Consider the following 20600-nt stretch of genomic DNA (forward strand, 5'->3'; position numbering starts at 1 on the left):
TTGTAAGTCAGATGCTTAAAAGGAGTCTACACCAAGCAGCCTACACAGATTTGCCTTCCTGAAGTATTAATGATGGGTATTATAATACACTGCAATAAGGTCTTCTTTGACATGAATAACACGATAAGGCAATGTTTTAAAATAGCATTTATGGTACTCAGGCAGCAATACAACCAGAAAGATCACTATGCATATCCTACAAAAGAGCAACTTTTATTCACCCCATTAAATAATCTGTTTTGCACTTTTTCCCACCAAAATCTGTTTTGTGCCATTCCAAGAGCATAAAACACACTTCAAATAAGGTCAGGGGACCTTACAAGGATTTGACTTGCAATTTGGCATAAAGTCAGGTGTCTGCTTCCTTCTGGAACACAGTTTTCTTAAGGAAAAATGAACACTTTCTGTATTTCTAGTATACAGCACTGGAAYGATTTTTCAGTCTAAGGCTCTATAATAGGAATGCTATCCTAAGCGCAATACATTTTTTAATATTCAGTCTCAGATTTTATTTAACCTAGAATAAAATTTTTACTTTATGAAAGGGAAGCCTTCTCCACTTAACATCCAAGAGGATTGGTAGTTGTGCTTTTTAATTCTCAAAAGATTTAATTAGCATGCAAGGACACACCATGCTTCTCCTGTATATGGAATATCCTCCGTATACCTGTACTTTTTCATGTGATGTTTTGCAATCTACAGGCTCAAAGCCCCACTAACTATTTGCAAGGACTGGATGGAAGACCTATAATAGCTGCTCCTGTATTTACAAAGGTAATTTGTTTTACGATATATCTGAAAACTAAAAATTAAATTTTATTTTTAAAATTAAAATTTTATAGCTATCAAAGGAAAAATGGAATTATTTGTACATTTTAAGGCATTCAAAAATTAAAGTGGCATTATGAAAACTTATGAAAATCAGTATTACTTCTGGACCAATAAAACTGACTGTTTCTATTCATTTTCTTTATTAGATGTTACAGGATATTTCAGCTTCTGAAGGTCAACTTGTCGTCTTTGAATGTCGGGTGAAAGGAGCTCCTTCTCCAAAGGTTGAATGGTACAGAGAAGGAACACTGATAGCAGATTCTCCAGATTTTAGGATATTACAGAAAAGTATGTTTCCTGTGTGGAACTGTTGGATCTAATATAATACTGGCATGCAATAAAATTCCTAACATAGCAACACTTAGAATTTCTTATTGCCATAGGAATAACTACCTAAGCCATATTCTATGACAATAAAAACCGGGTCCCAAAAGCCAAAACTGTGGGTGAATTGAACAGAATATTCACAGGTAGTATGTGTCTGCGATTCCCTGAATTATTGTATCATCTGGCCATCTACATTCATCTGTCTACTCTTTCAATGTCTTTTTCTGAGTCAGTCTTATTTCAGCTGTGTTTGGTTTTCTTTTTATAACCATTTATGTACACTTCCACCACCTGTAAAGTGCCTCATCTTTCAGTTAAGGTTAAGTGCACTTATACTAATGCTTATGGACTGTTGATTGCCTATTTATCAGCAAAAGTGATTTCATACATGCATTTCCTCATGTATTCATGTGTCATGTGTATATCTATCATGATAGATATTGTAAATATATGCTCCTACTATCATTTTCAAATGTAGCCCAAATGTCTGCAGTTTCCTCAGAATTCTCTGGAATGCTATAACTGMTAAAACCTGACAGAAGTCACACTAACACAAATCTGAATGAAACAATGTTTTATCAYAATTTGATTTCACTATGTAATATTCTCAGAAACTGTCTTCAAGACACACTAAAATAGTACTAAGAATGCAAAAAACTACTACTCGCAGAATTTACCTCCTGTTCATAAATGCTGTGGTAAATATACTACAGTGCACTACAGCATTACAGTGAATAAGAACTACTTTTTCAAAAGAAAAATTCTAAATAAAACATAAGCATGAYGATATAATGGTTTGTCATTAAATATAACTAGATATTTCCACCAAATCCTTCTCTAATGATCTGATTCTAACACTTTGTGTAGGTGTAGAAACAGGCAAAAGATTCAACTWCACAAACACTGGCTCATTAAAACAGTTTCAAGTTTATGTATAATATTTTACCAAATTTTTACTGAACTAAMATAAAGAAAAATGTTCAGTAGACTTGACACGCTGTTGAGTACAAGGCTTGCCTGTCTCTGCCATCCCTTGAACAGAAAATCGCATCAAAAGGAATACTGTATCATTTTATCATAGAGAAAAATCAAGCTTTTAGTTAGTCTTCAAGAAAAAAATTAATTGTATTGGCAAAAGCAAATATATTCAATCTACTAATTCTGCTCTTCCCTTTAGAACCGCGATCTATGGCTGAACCAGGTGAGTACCATCTAAAGTGTTATTCCTTTTTGGTGATTTAACCTCACAAAATAAGAGTTACTTTAACTACGTAATTTAAATTAAGGTAACTTTTAAAAATGTTCTATAGCTATTGGGGAGATGCATTTCAGTGTAGAATGTTTACAGGACATAAAATGCACTAGAACTTGAATTAATTTTATAATTTTGAAGAAAATGGTGTTTCTATCTTGCTTTGACACAATTCTGTCTTAGGGCCTAACCGTTTCATTCTCACAAGCTAAAGATTAACAAAATGAATGTATGAAAGTCTCCTGTATCTGACGATCAGAAGTACACCAGATGATGTAGGACTGAGCTATTTTTATCTAGTTTACCAGTTAGGGACCATTGCATCAGATGTTTAGCCATGTCAGCCATTCCCTTTGCTCTCTACAGGGTAATATGAGAGTGTCACATCAGGTGTTCCACCCCTGGTATCAGCAAATCCTATAAAAGTGGCTGGATTTGCTGATTTTGAGGGTCAGAACAGAACGTAGGCTACTCTGCATGATTTGAGCAGAGAAGCCTTACAGATTTTGATTACCTTTCCATGAGGCAATCTCACAGTTATGCTTTTCACTGTTAAAAAAATAAAACTGCCTCTCTTAAAAAGAAAATCACTAAATGAGTTTTAATTCTTATGGAATATGAGATTCCGTTACTTTTGTCCCTGCTCTATTAAAAGTTTTTTTTAACTCAAAAGGTGTCTTGAAAGAAACTGAGAAATCCTGTATTTTCCCCCTCTCTGCAATGTCTCTCTCTCAGTCTTGGGAAGAAAAACTGGAGCTTCTACCACAGCACACCAATACCATTCCTTTACTGTCCAGTGGCATCACTGCTGAGTAATGTGAAGCAGTTTTTAGAGGGTAATCAGTTGGGTGCAGTTGTCACTGCCTCATCACCTGCTACTCATTCAGAAGGAATCTGGATTTCCATGCACGCAATGGTTGGCAAATCCAAGTATTATAAACTAGACACTATAATGCCTTAAATCAGTTCTATAATCCTAGTACTATAATAAACTATTATTCTCCTATAGCTGTTAGCAAATAATCCCTGTGTTGCTACTAGATTCTCCTCAGTGATGACATGAAATAAAAAAATTTACATGTGCTTTAGTCCTCTATAGAAATACTGATAAAATACTGAACCTGTGGTTTTGTAGGAAAGGTTCTTGCAACATGGTAGCAAAGTAGGCACTGACTACTAAAGAAATGCTGTCAGCCCACATTTCTATGTATTTGAAAGGTTACCCTTCCTCCCCTTCCAAGCTATCTGACGAAACAAAATCTGTAAAATCCCACCACTACAGGTATTCATCAGCTGGTAGTTGCTGCCTAGACATGCCAGATATTTCCCAGACAGGAATATCCTAACCCTAGATTGATTTTTCGAGACAGAATTTCATTCTTCCTAGTACAATTTTGCAGACACATTTTTGGTGTTTATACGAATCTTCACAAAAAAAGGGAAAGGGCAACTTTCTGTAGGGACAGTTGGCAGAATCCCCTCTTTCTGCAAACCTGCACTGACACTTTTGAAAAATGCTGGCCTAATTATACGCATTTGGCATCTCTTCACCTTACACGGTGGCTCTACTTGAATTGTTCCTAATCAACTAAACCGAATCTTTCAATCTGCAAAGAGATTTAGAAAACCCACATTTTAGTGAGTTGTGAGGCCAGAGTCCACTGTATTTCTCCAAATTCAGTTTTAAGCTCTTCAGGGAGAAAGGCTGCATTCCACGTGCATGGGAGGACATTTTCTTGTGTTTTCCGAGCACTCTGACACCTGTTCTTCCTCGCTTCGGTTGGGCATGTTGGAGCACAGAGGGTACCAGCTGCTGCAGACAATGCTGGTAACAGCTGCTGCACACAAAGCCTGCCAAAATTGTTAATACTGATGAAACAAAAATCAAACTGAGCAAGGTGGAAAACGTTAAAGAAACRGCCCCCAGGGCAGCCAAGTCTTTGTGTCTTTGTTCAACGCATGTTCTCCTAAAGTAGTAACACTGCTCTGATGCTTTGCAGAGGAAATTTGTACTCTGGTAATTGCTGAAGTATTCTCAGAAGATTCGGGCAGTTTTACATGTACTGCAAGCAATAAATACGGCACGGTATCCAGTATAGCTCATCTAACTGTCAAAGGTAAGAGATGCTTTTAGTCCTTTGCTTGCCGGAAGATGTAAGCACAGCAGGCTGTCGCGCAGCGCAGCCCAGGCTGCTTAGCCACCGTACAGTTTGCTGCCTTTTCAGAGTGCCCTTTCCCAGTCAGAAAGACGCCRCTGACGCTCGTGAAGGAGCGAGCAATGTTACGGAGTGAATCCCGCAGCAGCCCTTCCTCAAAGGAAACACTTGCTGACCTCAGGATTTGGGCAATAGCCTTTTTTTTTTGGGGGGGGGGGGGGAATCTCAGGGATCTCTGCCTCATTTGCTGCTTCTATAAACCTTTAGTGCAGAGCCCAAAGCAGGAAACCTCAGAACAGATCCTATGACACTACCTAAATGATTTACTTTGCTAAGGCACCAAGCAGGTAGATGAGTGAAGAACCAGTGCTTGAAGGCACTGAACGCTGTTGCCCTCAGTTTAGCTCAAGGCCTGGTAGTGCTCTTCACAACTGAAAAAGCTGCAACGGAATGGAAGTCTGTATTCTGAAGACACAGGTGGAATTCACGGGCAACATGACTGTAGACCACTACTGGATCTTCCAAAATAATTATGGTTCTCTTTTATTCACTTTACAATATTCCTTCGTTAAGGAAATTCGTTAAATAAATGAAGTCTAATAACTCATTCCAAGAGCTGGATAGGAAACTAGGGCAAGTTTTTGCAAACTCTAACTTTCATGATTTTATCTTATTTTATTATAATTCACGGTATTTATATATAACCAGAAGTTTAATATTTCCAATTTTAGCATCTGAAGACAAGAGTAATGCTGCTACTCTTCAAACAACGAGCTCAATCAACTTAATTGCTGCTGAACAGCAACCTCCCCCACGGACTCCTTCCCATCCTGTGGTAAACCAGCCCCCAAAGCCTAAACTCGAAGGTGTTCTTGTGAACCACAATGAACCTAGGTCAAGTTCCAAAATAGGTCTCCGTGTGCACTTCAAGCTGCCTGAAGATGATAAAAGTGAATCAGCATCAGAGGATGGACCTGAGGCTGCAAATCAGACCAGACCCAGCTATTTCCCAGACAGGATAAATGGACAGGCAATGAAAATACCAGAGCCAACATCACCCTCCAAGGAACCCCCGCCAGTACTGGCTAAACCAAAGCTGTAAGTAAAAGGGATTCTAAGTCTCAGCAGTGTCGCTGTTATTATTCAGCATCTCTATTATCACATGTACCTGACCTACTCATAGACCAGGACACTATTGCACTAGGTGCAAAAAATTGAAGCACAGTACAAAGRAAAAAGACAGTCCTTATCACATAGTGCTGGTCTAAAGAAACCATAATCTTAAAAGCTAGATTTTTTTTCTACGCATTCCTCTTGAGAAAAGTAAAGTGCTTCCCAAATTCAAAAGGAAAATATTTTCTGCTTTTAAATACCCTTTCAATTCCACAGTGCTGTAAATGAGAGATGAACAATATTGCTAGTGTGCAGGCAAAATAAAAGCAGATTCTTCAAGTGTCTGTTTCTCAATTCTGAGCAYGTAATTTTGCTAAAAGTAGACATATTTAGTCTTATACATATTATAGCAAGCATTTGCAGGTCCACAGGGCCTCGTGACTTTATATTCCACAAAAGTAATCTCCTGAAACAGATAAAATACTTGGAGGTGTATGATGATGTGAAACCACTTAGAAGCACCTGCAGGATTAGTGCACTGTGAATCTGAGGGGAAATTTTAAGGAGTAATGTAATTTTCTTAGAAGAAACTAAAAAACAGCCTTTCAGCAGGTTCAGAACCTTCCCAGTCTAGTTTCCAAAGAGCGTATGGAGGCCYTCATTTTATTTCATAAACAGGAAGAAACTTTAACTAACGTCCCAGGAAGGACTTTATAAAGCAATCTGTTGGTATCCTTAAGCAGGATGTGATTTCATGGTATCAGCTTTACAAGCAAGGAAACAGAACTCACATATTGTGCAGCAGACACAGAACTTGGAGCACTGATTTTTATGTTAGTCCCACCTTCACAGGCTTATTTTCTTTCAGTGCTACAGGGTGCTTAAGGGGTAAGCAGAAGCCTTGTTTATTTGTGTTGCCCAATGCTTGCATAAAACAGGATTTCTCTCTCAKAAAAAACCTATAACAAATGAGTACAGTATTATGCAGATGAAAGGAAAAATGAGGATTGCACAGTTTCAGTTCTGCAGTTCACTAGTGTTTGAAAGCCTGAAATTGCTATTTTAATCTACCTTTAATATGATTTTTGTGCCATAAATTATAGAAAAAATAATTCTTTTACCTAAAAAGGAGTTCTATTGAATTCATGGATTTGGTTTGGCAGTATCAGTTTTGGCTGATCTCTACTTCTCTACTTCTACAATAATCTACTTCTACATTTTTCACTTTTTAACACTATTTAATTAATATTGGACAATTTATTACATGACCATTTTTCATATCCTCCATGTCATTTATGTTTTTGGAAGGGGAAAAGTTAGCCTATTTTCCATATACACAATAACAAAATAAACCACTTCACATGGCAAAATAATTTCCTTAGCTGCAACCCTGAGCACCTTTACAATAAATAGCATCTAGGAAATAAAAATGGCATAAAATGCATATCTTCCCTGAATGATGTACTCTCTTGCCTGTCACTGAACATCCAACACCACCTTAACTATTTTCTCATCTGGCAGATTATTACACAGCTTTATTAGCCAAAATGTTGGTTTCAGAACCCACTGGAGATGAATGACTGCAATTTGGATTGCAAATGCTCATTTAAAATTCCTAAAAACCCAGTCCTACTCTTAGTTACACAAGGGGAAAGGTACAATGGTTATGTAGAGCAGAATTTGACAATGCTATCCCTCAAAATGATTTCAAGGAAGAGTTTTATACTTCATCTGTTAAAAGAATAATCTTCAGTCAAATAATTTTCTACCAAAAAGCTTTTATTGTGACACTAGCAAGGAAAGGAAGAGGAAAAAAAAWTGTGTTTGGTAGTCAGCTAACATTTTGCTCTTCCCATAATGTTACAGAATACGTCATGTAGCTGCTTTCCCTACCTCTTCCCCTACCTCTGTGTCACAGAGTATAGACTTTTTCTTTTGCAGTTCACATATGGAAATGTAATTGGCCAGTATGTTTGGCATTACCATGGCTTATGACCAATTTTGCTCATCTTTATTTTGAATGCAGTGATCAGACACAGTTAAAACAGCTCCACTACCAGGTCTTGCTTGAACAACAGCAGCTGCATCAGACATCTACAAGAGAGTTGTCATTCAGCTCATCTTTACTGAATTCTGCTACTTCACTCAACCAACAGTCCACCTCAACCACGTTCAAACAAGGCAAAGCCTCTCCTTCACAATCATTCAGCTACACCCGACCCAAGCAGTTCCTACCACCACAGGCCACATCACCCACCAATTCGTCTTCTAGCTCTTCAGTGACGTCATTCAGCAATGTCCCTCAAGGAACCCAAAGAACAAATAACAAGGAAAATTTCATAGGAACTTCTCCATCTGCCCAGCCAAGGTCTTCAGGAGGGTTTACAAGCAAAAGTGAACAGTCCCTACCAAGTCCTAAAGAATCCATGGTACCTCCATTAACAGTTTCTACATCTAGTGGGAAGCAGATTCARCCACAAAGTGTCACTCCTGCTCCTATCTCCCCAACCAGCCGGGTGCAGAATCCAGTAGCTTTTCTTAGTGCTGTTCTTCCTTCACTTCCTACTGTGCCATCAACCAATGCAATGGGATTGCCCAGAAGTACACCAGTTACGTAAGTAGCGTAAACCGCATGTGTCAAAGCAGGGGCAAGAAATACTTATAAAGCAAACTAAGATGCACTGCTGTTCGGGGGTTCTGTGGGGAGCTTGCTGATATGCAAGTTATTCATAAAACAGAAACACAAGCTACTCATGTATTTTGGTCATTTCATCTAATCTTTACATTCAGTTAAGGAAGAAAGAGACAGTAGCTTTTGTAACAAAACACCTCAAGGGTAATATAAAATCAAGATGGAGAAATGGGAATTTAAAGAGAGATACAGACAAGAATTTTGGAGCACAGAGATTCCCAGGRCAGTATTAGGAGGAGAAAAGAGATTTCATGTACATATAGGATAAGTCACTCTAAGACTATTAGTCTATATGAGCTACAAAAGCATTATTRTCTACGGTAAGCAGTGAGTAAAGTTTTTAAAAATATTCATAAGTTATTTCTTAGGCCAGGTAAATCTAAGAAATAACTTATGAAAAGATATCTTTCTGGTTGCAATACCTTCTATATTTAAAGTCCCCTGGTAGATCTCAGGAGAGATAATGGTTTGCACATAAATGTTTCTGTTGATGGCCAGAATGACTACTGTGATAGAATGGCTACCTCCAAGCAAGCAAGCAAAAAACGATGGCAATATACTGGAAAGGTTATTGCCTTAAGAGTCCCTTTTTTTACTAACAGAGTTGAAATTAATATCCCTTTTACAGACAACATGAACTCTGTGTTAGCATGACCAAAAGTGTTAGACTGATACAACACTTCATCCAGAGAACTCCAAATGCTCCACAAAGAAGTATTTTCCTCCTTTTTACCCATGGTAYATTTCAAGGCAGTGATAGCCATGACTAAGCCCCAATCTTCTAACTATCTTCCCAATACTACATCCACGAATCTATAATTCTAATAGAAAAAAAGTGATCCTGCATAGGTAGCACTCACCACTCTCTCCACAAAGAAAATCTTGCCTCCAAACCACTATTGCACTCCTACTCTCAAACCTCCTAATTGTGCAGCACAGAAAAGTAATTAGTCTCTTCTGCAGTAGAGCAATCGCCCTGCAGCACTTGCCTGGTTTCCTTAATGGTCCTGGCATRGTGGGCAGGCATACATAAGAAACTTATGTTCAGAGTAAAGGTTCTAAAACTCTGCCTAAGCCTATCCTCAAGCTATCTTTGAGCACAAGTACTCAAGCACAACTATTCTCTTCGCACTCATAAGGTCTCATAAAAGGGTAGAAGAAGAGAAAGAAGTAGAAGTTCATGAAAAGAGTGAATGATCACTGAAAACACAAGATGAAGATGGATAAGAAATTGTATTAACTTTCTAAGTTATTATCTGATATAATAAAATGTACTAATTGTGTACCTATGGAAACACCTGTACCTGTGGTTACTAACCACTAACRTAAGATGGTTATTATAGTATTATAATGCTTATTCTCTTTTAGGTGTGTACCTTAMTTCCTTCCTAATGGTATTAATGGGAATGGGATGCACCATTAAAATAGTACCAAAAATCATTTTCTGTWTTATGCTTTAGCTTCTTCTGCATAAGTAAATAATAGGTTCCTCCAGAATGTTGACGCTTAACATATCACATCACTCAGGTGACAAAAAATATACCGGTTGCTTCATGCTAGTAACAGAATTTTCTTTTAATAGCCCAACACAGGGATTAACAAAAAAAAATCCGAAGGCTCTGACAGTATCAACAGATGATTCTATTCGGGACAATAAAATTGCACTTCTCAAGGACCTGGAAAGAAAGCTGCATTTCAGAGATGATGTTAATCAACAAAGTAGTCAGCAGGTAAGAAAAATCAAGCGTTATTAAAGTAAATTTCACTCATGAATAAGACATATATTATGACTTGTGGAACAACAGATGTTTGTTCGGCTATGTGTTTAAGCTGCTACACTACTTTGCAGAGTAACCTTTTGTGGTAAGTGCTGGTTTGGAAAAGCAAACTGGAGCTTTAAACAGGAAGTATGATGGGATGCAGTTGTAGAGGTTTTACTTTGTGAATGAATTACATTTTTAATTTCTGACAATCTCTGTTAGAGAATGGTAGCAACATAAAATTTTTTTCTTCTCACAGAAGCTTTTGTATCTTGGATTAAATTTTTTTCACTTTACAAATTGCCCAACCAATTGCACACCTGCTCATTCACACACTATGTATTTCCAAGACAAACTAAGGAGGACAGTAATCAAACTGTGTAAAAGAAAAGTTTCTGGTTTTACTATGGTTGAACAAAAATKCTGTTTTCATTTTTTGGCATTAAACATATTATTCCAAATCTCCTGATTTACATGAATTGATAGGAACTTGTTAGGAACTTAACAAATAAAGTTTTTGATAGCTGTTACTGGCACCAAATATTAGGACTGGCATTATTAGCAAAATAAAAAGCCTTTTACAAAGCTCAAGGAATCAGTTCAGTCTTATTTGGAATCAATAAATCCACCAGATCTGGGCAGTAACATTAATATTAAATTAAAAATAAAATTTACAAATTAAAGCAGGAATAAAAACTGAAATAATATTCAGAGTTTGAAATCACTATGAGACAGGTTTGACTGCCCTTGAATAACAGCAGGATGCCCTAAGGACTATGGGCTAGCTGTCCTGTCTGCAGGCAACTGTTCTGCCCTCACCTTGGCCATGGAAGCATCTATAGCTGTCCCACCAGCTCAGGCTTAACACAACAAATAGCAGTTTGCCCTGATTTGTCATGAATAAGGGAACTTTTCACAATGTCTGTTAGCCCTTCCAACAGAGAACATGCAAGGATAAGCAAAAAGCCATGGAGTCTATGGAATGAATTATCCTCTGTGGACAACTGCACTGTAATCCCTGTTTTTTTAATTTCGCTGTTGACCTTTCCTTCTGACAGATCACACTGCCAAACCACTTTGAGTAAAACAACTGGCAAGTGGTATGTTTTGCAGATGAATCACAAGTGTAACGATTGGTACTTGCTATGATAGTAAGACAAATTATTTAGACAGCTACTGTGAAATACCGATCAGTGTTTCAAGTTAACTGCATGATAACCCCTTTAGAAACAACAGTCACTACTACTGTCAAAGTTATYTGCTGACAGCAAAAGTTATTTATATGCTTGCTTACCGTTCTGTATGAGAACAAAACAAAATCTTGATTTCAAGGTCCCGCAAACTCAGAAGAAGCTCAAAGCTGGCACTTCTCTAATTGTTATGGTAATTAGAATGTGAATGGTAATTAACTAGAAAACAACAATTTTAGGATTGCTCAATTAAAGTCCCTTCGTTTTCCCCCTCAGTTCCCACAGTGAATCACTTGCACTTTTATTCTTCCACATTTGGGAAAAGTCACTGCTTTAGCTGACTCTAACAAATTCAAGTCTGGGTTTTTTCCTCAATGAAAGCAGTGATTATTTAAAGAGACTAGAAGATGCATAGTATTTGACAAAATTCCTATTGCTTTACTATTCATACAAAATCAGCATCCTAAGAATAATACATTGGCATGCTGAATTCACCCCCAAAGATTTTGTCATCTGTTTTCTTCTTGTGGTTAACACAAAATTAAAAGGAGACATTTTCATCCTATATATAGCACTTCAGTATTAAATTGGTTATTATCAAGGCAGCAAAATGCTTCTTATTCACTTTCTCATAAATAGTAACACAACTATCCTGCATATAAAAGATCACAGTATAATGAATGGAGAAGTACAGCATCCAATAAGAATCTTAAGAGGGTGGCTTCCTTATATTTTCTACACRCTATTTTAAAAAATCCTTTTCATAAAATGTATCATATAGCATTTTGCTTATTGTGAGAATTCTATTGTATGCCAGTATTTCAACAGTAGCATTTAATCTCATTTACAATATCTGCAGAATATGTAGTGATCATCCAGAATGAAAGCTGCAGATGACAAGCCTCTGTCTTAAAGTTCAGGTATTGTTTTATATTACCATATAAAATGCAACAATGAACATGACTGCTTTGCATCCTGGTGCTCTATTTATCTGTCACCGACTTCCATATGAAAAGCGTTTAGCTTACAAGTCAAGATTTTGCTGCATGTCAGCATTATGCACCCAGTAAGATATCTAATAATCCAGATGTATTCCTTCTGTTTCATCCAGTACATCATTCATCACCAACAATAAAGAAATCTAGAATGAGAACATAGTTGGTAATTCTGCTGATGTTGCATGAGACAGAACAGATTAGTCTGTAGTCTTCCGCAGCTATGATAATCATGCAGTGCTGACAGAAATAAAAATATCATTGTGCTTAGATTCAAGCTGCAACTTTGACCAAGTACATGTAGTAACAAGCTGCCATTTTTACCAGGAAAAAAACACCATACCTGTTATTTATGCAGATGGTAGTATATTATATTGCAGGTGAAATTTCATCAACAGATAGGAATATTACACAAATGTAGTTCAATTGATTCCAAAGCTCTTTAGTAGGATTTGCTCATTTTTTTTCAAATGCAAGACACACTAAATGAGGATTAGGTTATTCAAATGCAGGAAGAAGTTGGGATAAATCCCAGAATATGGGAGACTTCAGTTCAGTTTCTTTCTTTGACTGAAGACTGTTGACTCACAGCTCTTCACTCACAGGAGAGCAGCCTCACTCCTTGCTGGCTGGTGTGGTGTATTATTGGTGCTCTCTATCTAGTCTATCGGGCTTTTGCTTTCCCTTTAAGCACTTGCAAAAAAAGTACCTTGTTAGGGTTCAGTTGGAACATGTCAAAAAGAAACAAATTAGTGTAGGAAGGAAAGGGCAGACAAATTGCTTGGAAGGATTTTGGAAAGTGCAAAAAATATATATTTGTAATGCAAACTCTTTTTTTTAAAAAAAAAAAACTGCTAGTTGAACTAAAAGAGCAGCCATGGCCAAGCCATTTACAGGCTTCATATCAATGGGACTATAAATAAAAGAAATTCTGTTTTATGGGCAAATCTTAAAAACTAACAGCTATATTATCTCTTCCAAACTTTGCTATACAAATTAAATAACTCATAGAAAAACAAAGTAAATAAATCTCAGAATACTGTGCTATAATTAAAGGAATTAACTCCAATGTTAAAAGAAAAGGAAGAATTAAAGATTAGATACCCAGACCCAGGTTATCCATCCTTTGACTTGTTGATAAGAATTATAAGATATACCCACATATTTGTCATTTATAGTGAAGAATACCATGTGGCAATTCTGTCTGGTTGTGTCTTGTGTAAGATAGATAGCAGCATAGCTCCTGCCTTATTTTTAGTACCAAGAATAAAGCTTCAGCTGTTGAGAAAACGGTGCCATTATTCATAGCCCTCAAATTAATATTCTCCACTTTCACTTGTGAATACTTTACAAGCAATTTCAGAGTAGAAAAGATGCAGAGTTTGTCCAAAAGCTTTTGGATCATTAGAAGCCATGGCCTGTAAAGCCATGGCAGCACCCAACTCATCACGGCTAACTCCTCAGCACTGATAAAACAGAATCATCTCCTCTCAGCTCCCATACTCAGCAGTCAGTCTCAGAAAGGTTCCAAGAATCATCAAGAACACCATTCCTCAGAGCACAAGAATTACATTTAATCCAGCCACTCTGAAAAGTTTGCTTAAAAACAAGCTTCACATCATGTCCCAAAGGTCAGCAAATGCAGACAATTTTGGATGGGAAATAGATCCCAAGGAGTCCTCATGGCAGCTTGTTTGCTTTGTAATAGAAATGAAAACAGATTTATGAACCTGTCAAAGACAGGTTATAAAATCTTGATATTAAGAGGTATAAACTCTCAATAATCTCGGCACTGAATACTTGAACAGTCACTTGCAGCTGTGCTCCCAAGACCTAGATCTAATCAACAACCAAGCAGAGACAGGTTTTCCGCTGGTAAGGACCCTGGATTGTAGAACTTATCACCTAGGAAAGGAAACTGAGCTTCTCATGCTTTTGCCCACACTCCTAAGCTGTTCGCTCCAGCCAATAAGTCTATGGGAGTTAGAGGTATTTCACTTGCTTTCTCTTCTATTTTTCTCTTGAACTATCAGTTTGAGCTGAATTATATTTCAAATGTTGATTACCCGTATACTACAGCTGACTTGCTAAACTCTTCAAGGTTTGTATTTACATTTGGATAGCATGTTATTTGTGTGCCTTGACGCATATGACAGGCCCCATTCGTTTGCAAGAAATAAATTTCTTCAGTGGTATCTCTCCATGGGACAAGATAATTGAAGAATAAAATCTGCATTGGATCTGCTGTATTCTGATTCCCACTGCCTGGGGAGAGAGAGACAATCCAAACCAAACCAAAGACTTCAGCCAGAGTACTCTAGATTAGACTTTAAAGCCAAGGAGTGTTTCAAGAGAAAGTCTGGAAACAGAAACTGAGATGCAGTATACACCAGTTCCTTAGATAACTAGGTTAACTAGGTTTAGAATAACTCTGCCAAAAAGCCAATCTAGTATAAATTGGAAAACTAGAATTAAATTGTGAAACTTGTCTGGAGTTGGCAATGAGTGGGAATCATATATTTTTTTTTTAACAGTATATGAGATATTTGAATAAAGTTTCTCTAGCCTTTCTATCTGCAGTAATTTCTATGGGTTGGGATGGTCAACATCAGATTATTTTGATGCTACAACCTTCTACTAACTTTCAGCGTCTATTTTCACTAAGGTCTGAATCCTGCTGAAGTCAGCAACAAAATACCTCTTAGCAGATGCAGGTCTTTAGGATTTATACTCATACACCAAAGATGCCTACAAAACTTGTCAGAATTGCTATGGAATTCCTCTTCTTTTTCTTGCCAGTAGGATTCACCTGGGCAGCTCACTTAGCCTCTTTGGACCCCAGCTTCTCATATCTAAAATGCAGGTAATAGCCCTGCCATAAAGGGTGCCCTGTCTTCAGGTGCTCAAAAATAATGGTGATGGGAYTATATAAATCTGTAACAGAGACAAAATGATGTGACTGCTGCAGATGCATGATGTATTGATGAAGCTGTACCTATTCAATAAGTCTTWTTACAAGACCTGTCCTATATACTCTATGAGAGGATTTTGTTTCCCTATTTTGTTTCCCTTACTTCTGATTGCTTCTTTATGCTGTAAAGCCTCTGCTTCTTTRGCTGTATGCATATTTGTTCTCTCAGGTTGTCATTCAGGCAAACCCTGATTTTTTTTCTGTATTAAAAATAGGATTATTCTGCAATTCCAGTGCCACGTCTATGCAAGACCTAAGCTGYTTTATGCACTGAAAAGTGTTATGAACCTAGCATAGTGTGAACCCCTCTTTTGGGTCAGGCCCTGATAAAAGGCAGTGCAGGCAAATAGAGAGCTTTGGGCAAGTACATCGGGGTGAGTCCTCACCTTTCCACATGACTTGATGCACTAGATGACCCTCTCTTTAACAGCTGCACTGGCTCTTCTTGGTGCACTGCAAGCTGCACCTCCCCCCTTCTGTTTCTGTGCAAAACCATTCCCAATTACCCACCGACAACGCAGTGATACTGCTTATCCAGTGCTTGGACTAAAGACAGCACACCGTACCAGTCAAATTACAACCATCCGCTTGAACCTACAGCTGTCCTGCCAAACCCAGGCAACAGCTAGCAGCTCCCACGAAGTGTGGCTGCATCTCACTTCTCCACCTGGTGGATGAGCTCCAGTGATGGCAAGAGGGAAGGGTGGGAGCAGATGAACATGGGCAAGGAGGAAAGTGGGGGAACACCCCTGACACAAGGACTGCTCGTTTTAAGCAGTTACATTCAAGGAATTACATTTTAAGTAMATTTTACATTTAGTTGCCACAAGCTGGCAACTAAAGCAATTAAGCTGCAGTCACATCACTCCCTGAATAAACTACACGGCTCTGAGGCAATAATCTTGCCTAGTCCACTTCCAAGGTGCTACCAATAACTGGGGAAACATGCTACAGATCTGCTTAAGGTGCATTTTCAACAGAGTATTTCCTGCCTTTGCTCTTGTCAGCTGTAACAGACTTTTGCCCTTCTACCTATACTCTGCCAAAATTAATACAACCACCACTGCTTACTCTCCTTTTGTAATGCAATTGCCTGGAAGTGAAATGTCTAGGTTTAAAACATTACAGCCTTCTCAGCATATATATATATATATTTTAACTTGTACAGGACATGTATGTGCCCGGATAGGAGCTAGAATTGTACAGTTTTCTAGCTGGGATATTGCACRCTTTAAAAAATCTGGCCCATGTAGTAAACAAATGCGTGAATTCCTCGCTGTGAAAATGCCACGTTCCAGGAAAGTTGCCAAAAATGACCTAGATCCCTACATTTTTGACCCCAAAACTGAGTGTGAACCTTTGTACTCTTTCTTTTAGCCTCATTATGCTGACCTCCAGCCTGGTTTTAACATCTTATCCAGTGATTAAATTGCCCTATTCTTCGTGTGATACTTTATGAAATACTTGTCTGAACCACAATCACAAACCCTTTGCCCTACTCCACTTACGTAATCATATTCAGAAATAGTTTTATAACTTATATGATAAAAAAAAATTTCAGAAAGCCACATTAACAACTGTTAACTGTTCTTGCTGTTCCTACAAGAAAATCTACCACCCAAGCAAAACCTCCTAAGATTACATTCTCTATACAACTGTATATTTTCACCTATTTCAGAGATTTTTATTTTTTATAAGACATTTGGTACAACACCTTCAGGCTATGTAAGTATTAAGTAAGTATTAAGGCTATGATTTTTACAGCAATATTAATTTAGTCTTGTTGCTTTGTGTGTAAATTTATACAGAAAGAGATGTATGCAGGTATACATACAAAATAACACATTCAGAAAGACAAAAATCGAAGTACAAACACAACATACAAAGAGCATTTGGGAGCTCTAGGAACACTAACTTCAGTATTTTCTGATTTAAAAATGTAATTCCTTGAACGTAACTGCTAAAATGAGCAGTTCAAACCCATTCAGCCAGCCTGTACCATTACTGGCAAGGGAGACTGGTGCATCTGCATGGAAACACAGTGACATCTGTGGCTTCCACAGGCAGAGATGCAGTCACCAGTAATGACAGTCTGGCGGTGATGAAACAGCAATATATATTTGTTTTTTTAATTGCTACTTCTATTTTATATCTTAGTGTCTCTGCACATGCTTCCAGAATCAATTACACTCAAAAAATGTGAAAGAAAAGTTTAATTAAGCTAAGATTAACTTTAAAGTGGCCCCATAAAATGCACTCCTTCCCCAATATATTCTCTACTGCAAAGCAGAAAAGTGAAAAGGAGGAATTGCCCGTATTTCTTAATGAAGTAAAGTTTGTAAGAAGTTAATACCTTCTACAAATCAGTTAGGAAAAAAAGAATGCACAATGGGCACAGAACCCTTTTTCAGCTCTAAAACAGATGCAGGAAACTTTAGGTTAACAAAGATTGAAAATAATGGCTCTAAATGTAATTTGTAATGTTATTTTAATTATGTTAGTTGGTTAGCCAGTTTAAGAGAAATATATATCTTTGGAAAAGAGGGAATAAAAGTTGTTAACTGTCTCTTTTAGTATTCCTTTGCTTGCATCTGCATGCCATCATGGCTACAGCAACMCCTGTGCTATTCATTTTTTATTACATACCACAACTTCTTTTGGATAGCAATAAGTCTGAAAAAAAAATCAGCATGAAAAAATGCTGATCTAACCCCACTATCTATAAACAATAATGGACTCTCTCATTAGCCTGCAGTATTTCATTGTCTCTTAACCCCACTCCATAGCATTTTGGTTTGAAGCTGACATCATATTCATTACCCTGATGTCTTATAAGTGTAACAGTAACGCCTTCCTAACCCCATTACTTCCCTCTGCTAGAGAACACCATATGATGAAAAACTGACCCTCAGACTTCAGAGAGGAAGCAATGRTTCCCCAGTCTTCAACTATACAAGTCAGGAGGTATCACAGGTACAATATCATTATCCCACCTTTTAATGTGAATGATGTCATTAGCATTTGTCTCATTTCCAAAATCTGCTTTTGACATAGCCTTCAACAAACAGAACAGAACAAAAATCTGATCTAGAAATTAAATTATGTTATTTTGAAAAAAGTCATCATGTTCATCATTTGTAGGGCTAATGAAATAKGCATGCAGCTCAAAACAGTTAAAAATTGTATACAACTAGGACAGCCCACTGGCAAATTTACGTTCTGCCAAAAAAGGATGCCGCAGACAGGCCTCTGACTTTGAACTGTGCTAGTAGGGACTGAGGGTGCTTTAAGACATCTGGTAAATTTAGGGAGCGTTGGCATACCTGGTATTGCTTGATATTAACCATTGGGAAGGTTCAAAAAGCCATAACTATTTGATTTGCCGTCTCCCAGATTTACACAGATTTAACTGCTCACTATGGGAAAGCAGATGCTCATTTTCTCCTTTGTTCTTTATCATGTCACACTTCAGAACAAAGAGTTTACTGGCTTCTGCAGGCCAAAATCCCTCCTCTAATTTTCAGTCTTCCAAAGTGCAGATTGCTGTCTCACTCCGGGAACTGTTAACACGTGACATCCCTGTCCATTTTACTCTAACCTAAGTTCAAAGTTGCCTTCCTGGTATAAAAATTCTTCCCGAGTTTACTGTGTCTAGCTTCCAATATACCTAATTTGTGCGTCACYTCACTTACTCTTTTGTTAGCCCTGCTGCCCCATAAATATATAGTACTTGAAAAATAAATTCACTATGTTTACAAAAGGAATAACAGTACTCAAAAGTGTTCAAATATTATGACAAATGAGAAATCCATACACTAAACAGTGCCTTTAGATTTAAAATTAGACTGTCATATCCAGAAATAATCATGTAATTTTGGAGAGGTTCATTACACATAAAACAGTAACATGCTTAAACATACAGAAATGAGAATCTCTGTACCRTATTTGCTATATTGTCCTGACCTTTCTTCATGGTGTCAGATTATTAGATGATGGAAAAGGAGGGAGGAAAAGAGATTACTTCTAACTTAATTAATCCTTAATTAGCCTTCACATTTCCAAAGGCCACACAGCATATGAAACCACTGAAAACAAATCCATCCTTGGAAGAACTATTTATAGCATCTTCAGGTCCTACTGGAAATTTCAGAGACTCAAGGCAATCCTTCCTCAGTAGGTACAGTTTTTTACTAAAGCATTTGCTCTCTGCYGTCGAGAGCTATGTAAACAACATGAAGGAATCTATTAAAAGTTCTCAAAAAAACAGAAGAAAAACAGAAGTATGTTTTTCAGTTCACTGCTTACAACAAAGTATTTAGGTTTAAACTACTTAATTTTKGGGAGACTTTACAAATGAAAGTTGGCTCCAGTGCATTTTGGTGATGTGGCTGCTTCTTAAAACAGTAGTCACTCTCTGAGTTTTACTTGAATCTTCTTTTCCAAGAACACATAATCTTTTCACAATATCAGGGGGAAAGGTTTGATTGCTTAACTTTCTTTTAGAACTCTGCAACTAACACTCACAGTCTAAAGGGAAAAATGATAGCTTTGGTTGGTCTGAAATCAGAGTGTCTCCAGTTTCATACTGGCATAACTGAGATTAGAGTTTGGCCAATTATATAAAGTGATTTGCTGGGACATGTTGTGTGAAAGAAAAAGAAGTCTGAGCAAGATGAAACCCTGTAAGGCTGTTTGCTGCTCACCTGCTGCTGGCCAGCCACAGAGCAAACAAAGCCAACTAAGAAAGCAGATGATACCATCTAGTGGCAGATCTCCACCCTCAGCTGCATGTTTCACACAGCTCTACAGACCTACAAGTTCAAAAGCTCTGCGTTGCTAAGCTGTACACACCGTGCTACATTTGAAGAGAGTATAACAGACCACACTGCCCTTGTCAGAGCAGAGGGAGAGTGCTACAGGTAAGGAAGGCATCGTGAAGACCCAGTGACCTGAGCTCTCTGTGAACACTTGCTTGCTACCCCATCATTACAGGCAACTACTCCAAACCTTTGTGGAAGGAACAGCCCTGCAGCATCAAAGAAATARGGAGGAGTGGAGGAGGACTCAAGTTCCCAACACAGGGACTTCATTCGTCGTAGTCTGCTCTTCCACACCCTGAGCCACCTGCCTTTTTCTTCCACAGCTAATTATTAACAGAAAAGACCTTACAGCAACCCTGAAAAAAAGAAGATTTTAAATGAAGAGAGTGGTGTATAATATCCCCCATTACAGTGCCAAAGAGAGGTATTACTAGAGCACTTATTCCACCAGGGCAACTAGGACAATTTCCTGGTAAATCTTCCCCCCCCCCCC

The 20600-nt window shown here is 37.7% G+C and overlaps 1 protein-coding gene across 2 annotated transcripts in view; it reads left to right on the top strand.

Annotated features, from left to right (window-relative positions):
- MYPN (myopalladin) overlaps positions 1-20600 on the top strand; it is a 62425-nt gene that overhangs the window by 25646 nt on the left and 16179 nt on the right. Inside the window, exons 6-13 of one of the 2 annotated variants that reach the window (XM_085305526.1) lie at positions 703-774; positions 978-1119; positions 2336-2359; positions 4411-4527; positions 5298-5664; positions 7706-8293; positions 9954-10101; positions 18168-18260. In XM_085305526.1, the coding sequence (XP_085161652.1) occupies positions 703-774; positions 978-1119; positions 2336-2359; positions 4411-4527; positions 5298-5664; positions 7706-8293; positions 9954-10101; positions 18168-18260 (1551 nt within the window). The remainder of the gene's footprint in view (positions 1-702; positions 775-977; positions 1120-2335; positions 2360-4410; positions 4528-5297; positions 5665-7705; positions 8294-9953; positions 10102-18167; positions 18261-20600) is intronic. The other variant, XM_085305527.1, reaches the window with a different exon arrangement.

Source organism: Rhea americana, unplaced genomic scaffold, assembly GCF_003343005.1.
Source record: "Rhea americana isolate MKP2758 unplaced genomic scaffold, rheAme1 scaffold_222, whole genome shotgun sequence".
Taxonomy (NCBI): domain Eukaryota; kingdom Metazoa; phylum Chordata; class Aves; order Rheiformes; family Rheidae; genus Rhea; species Rhea americana.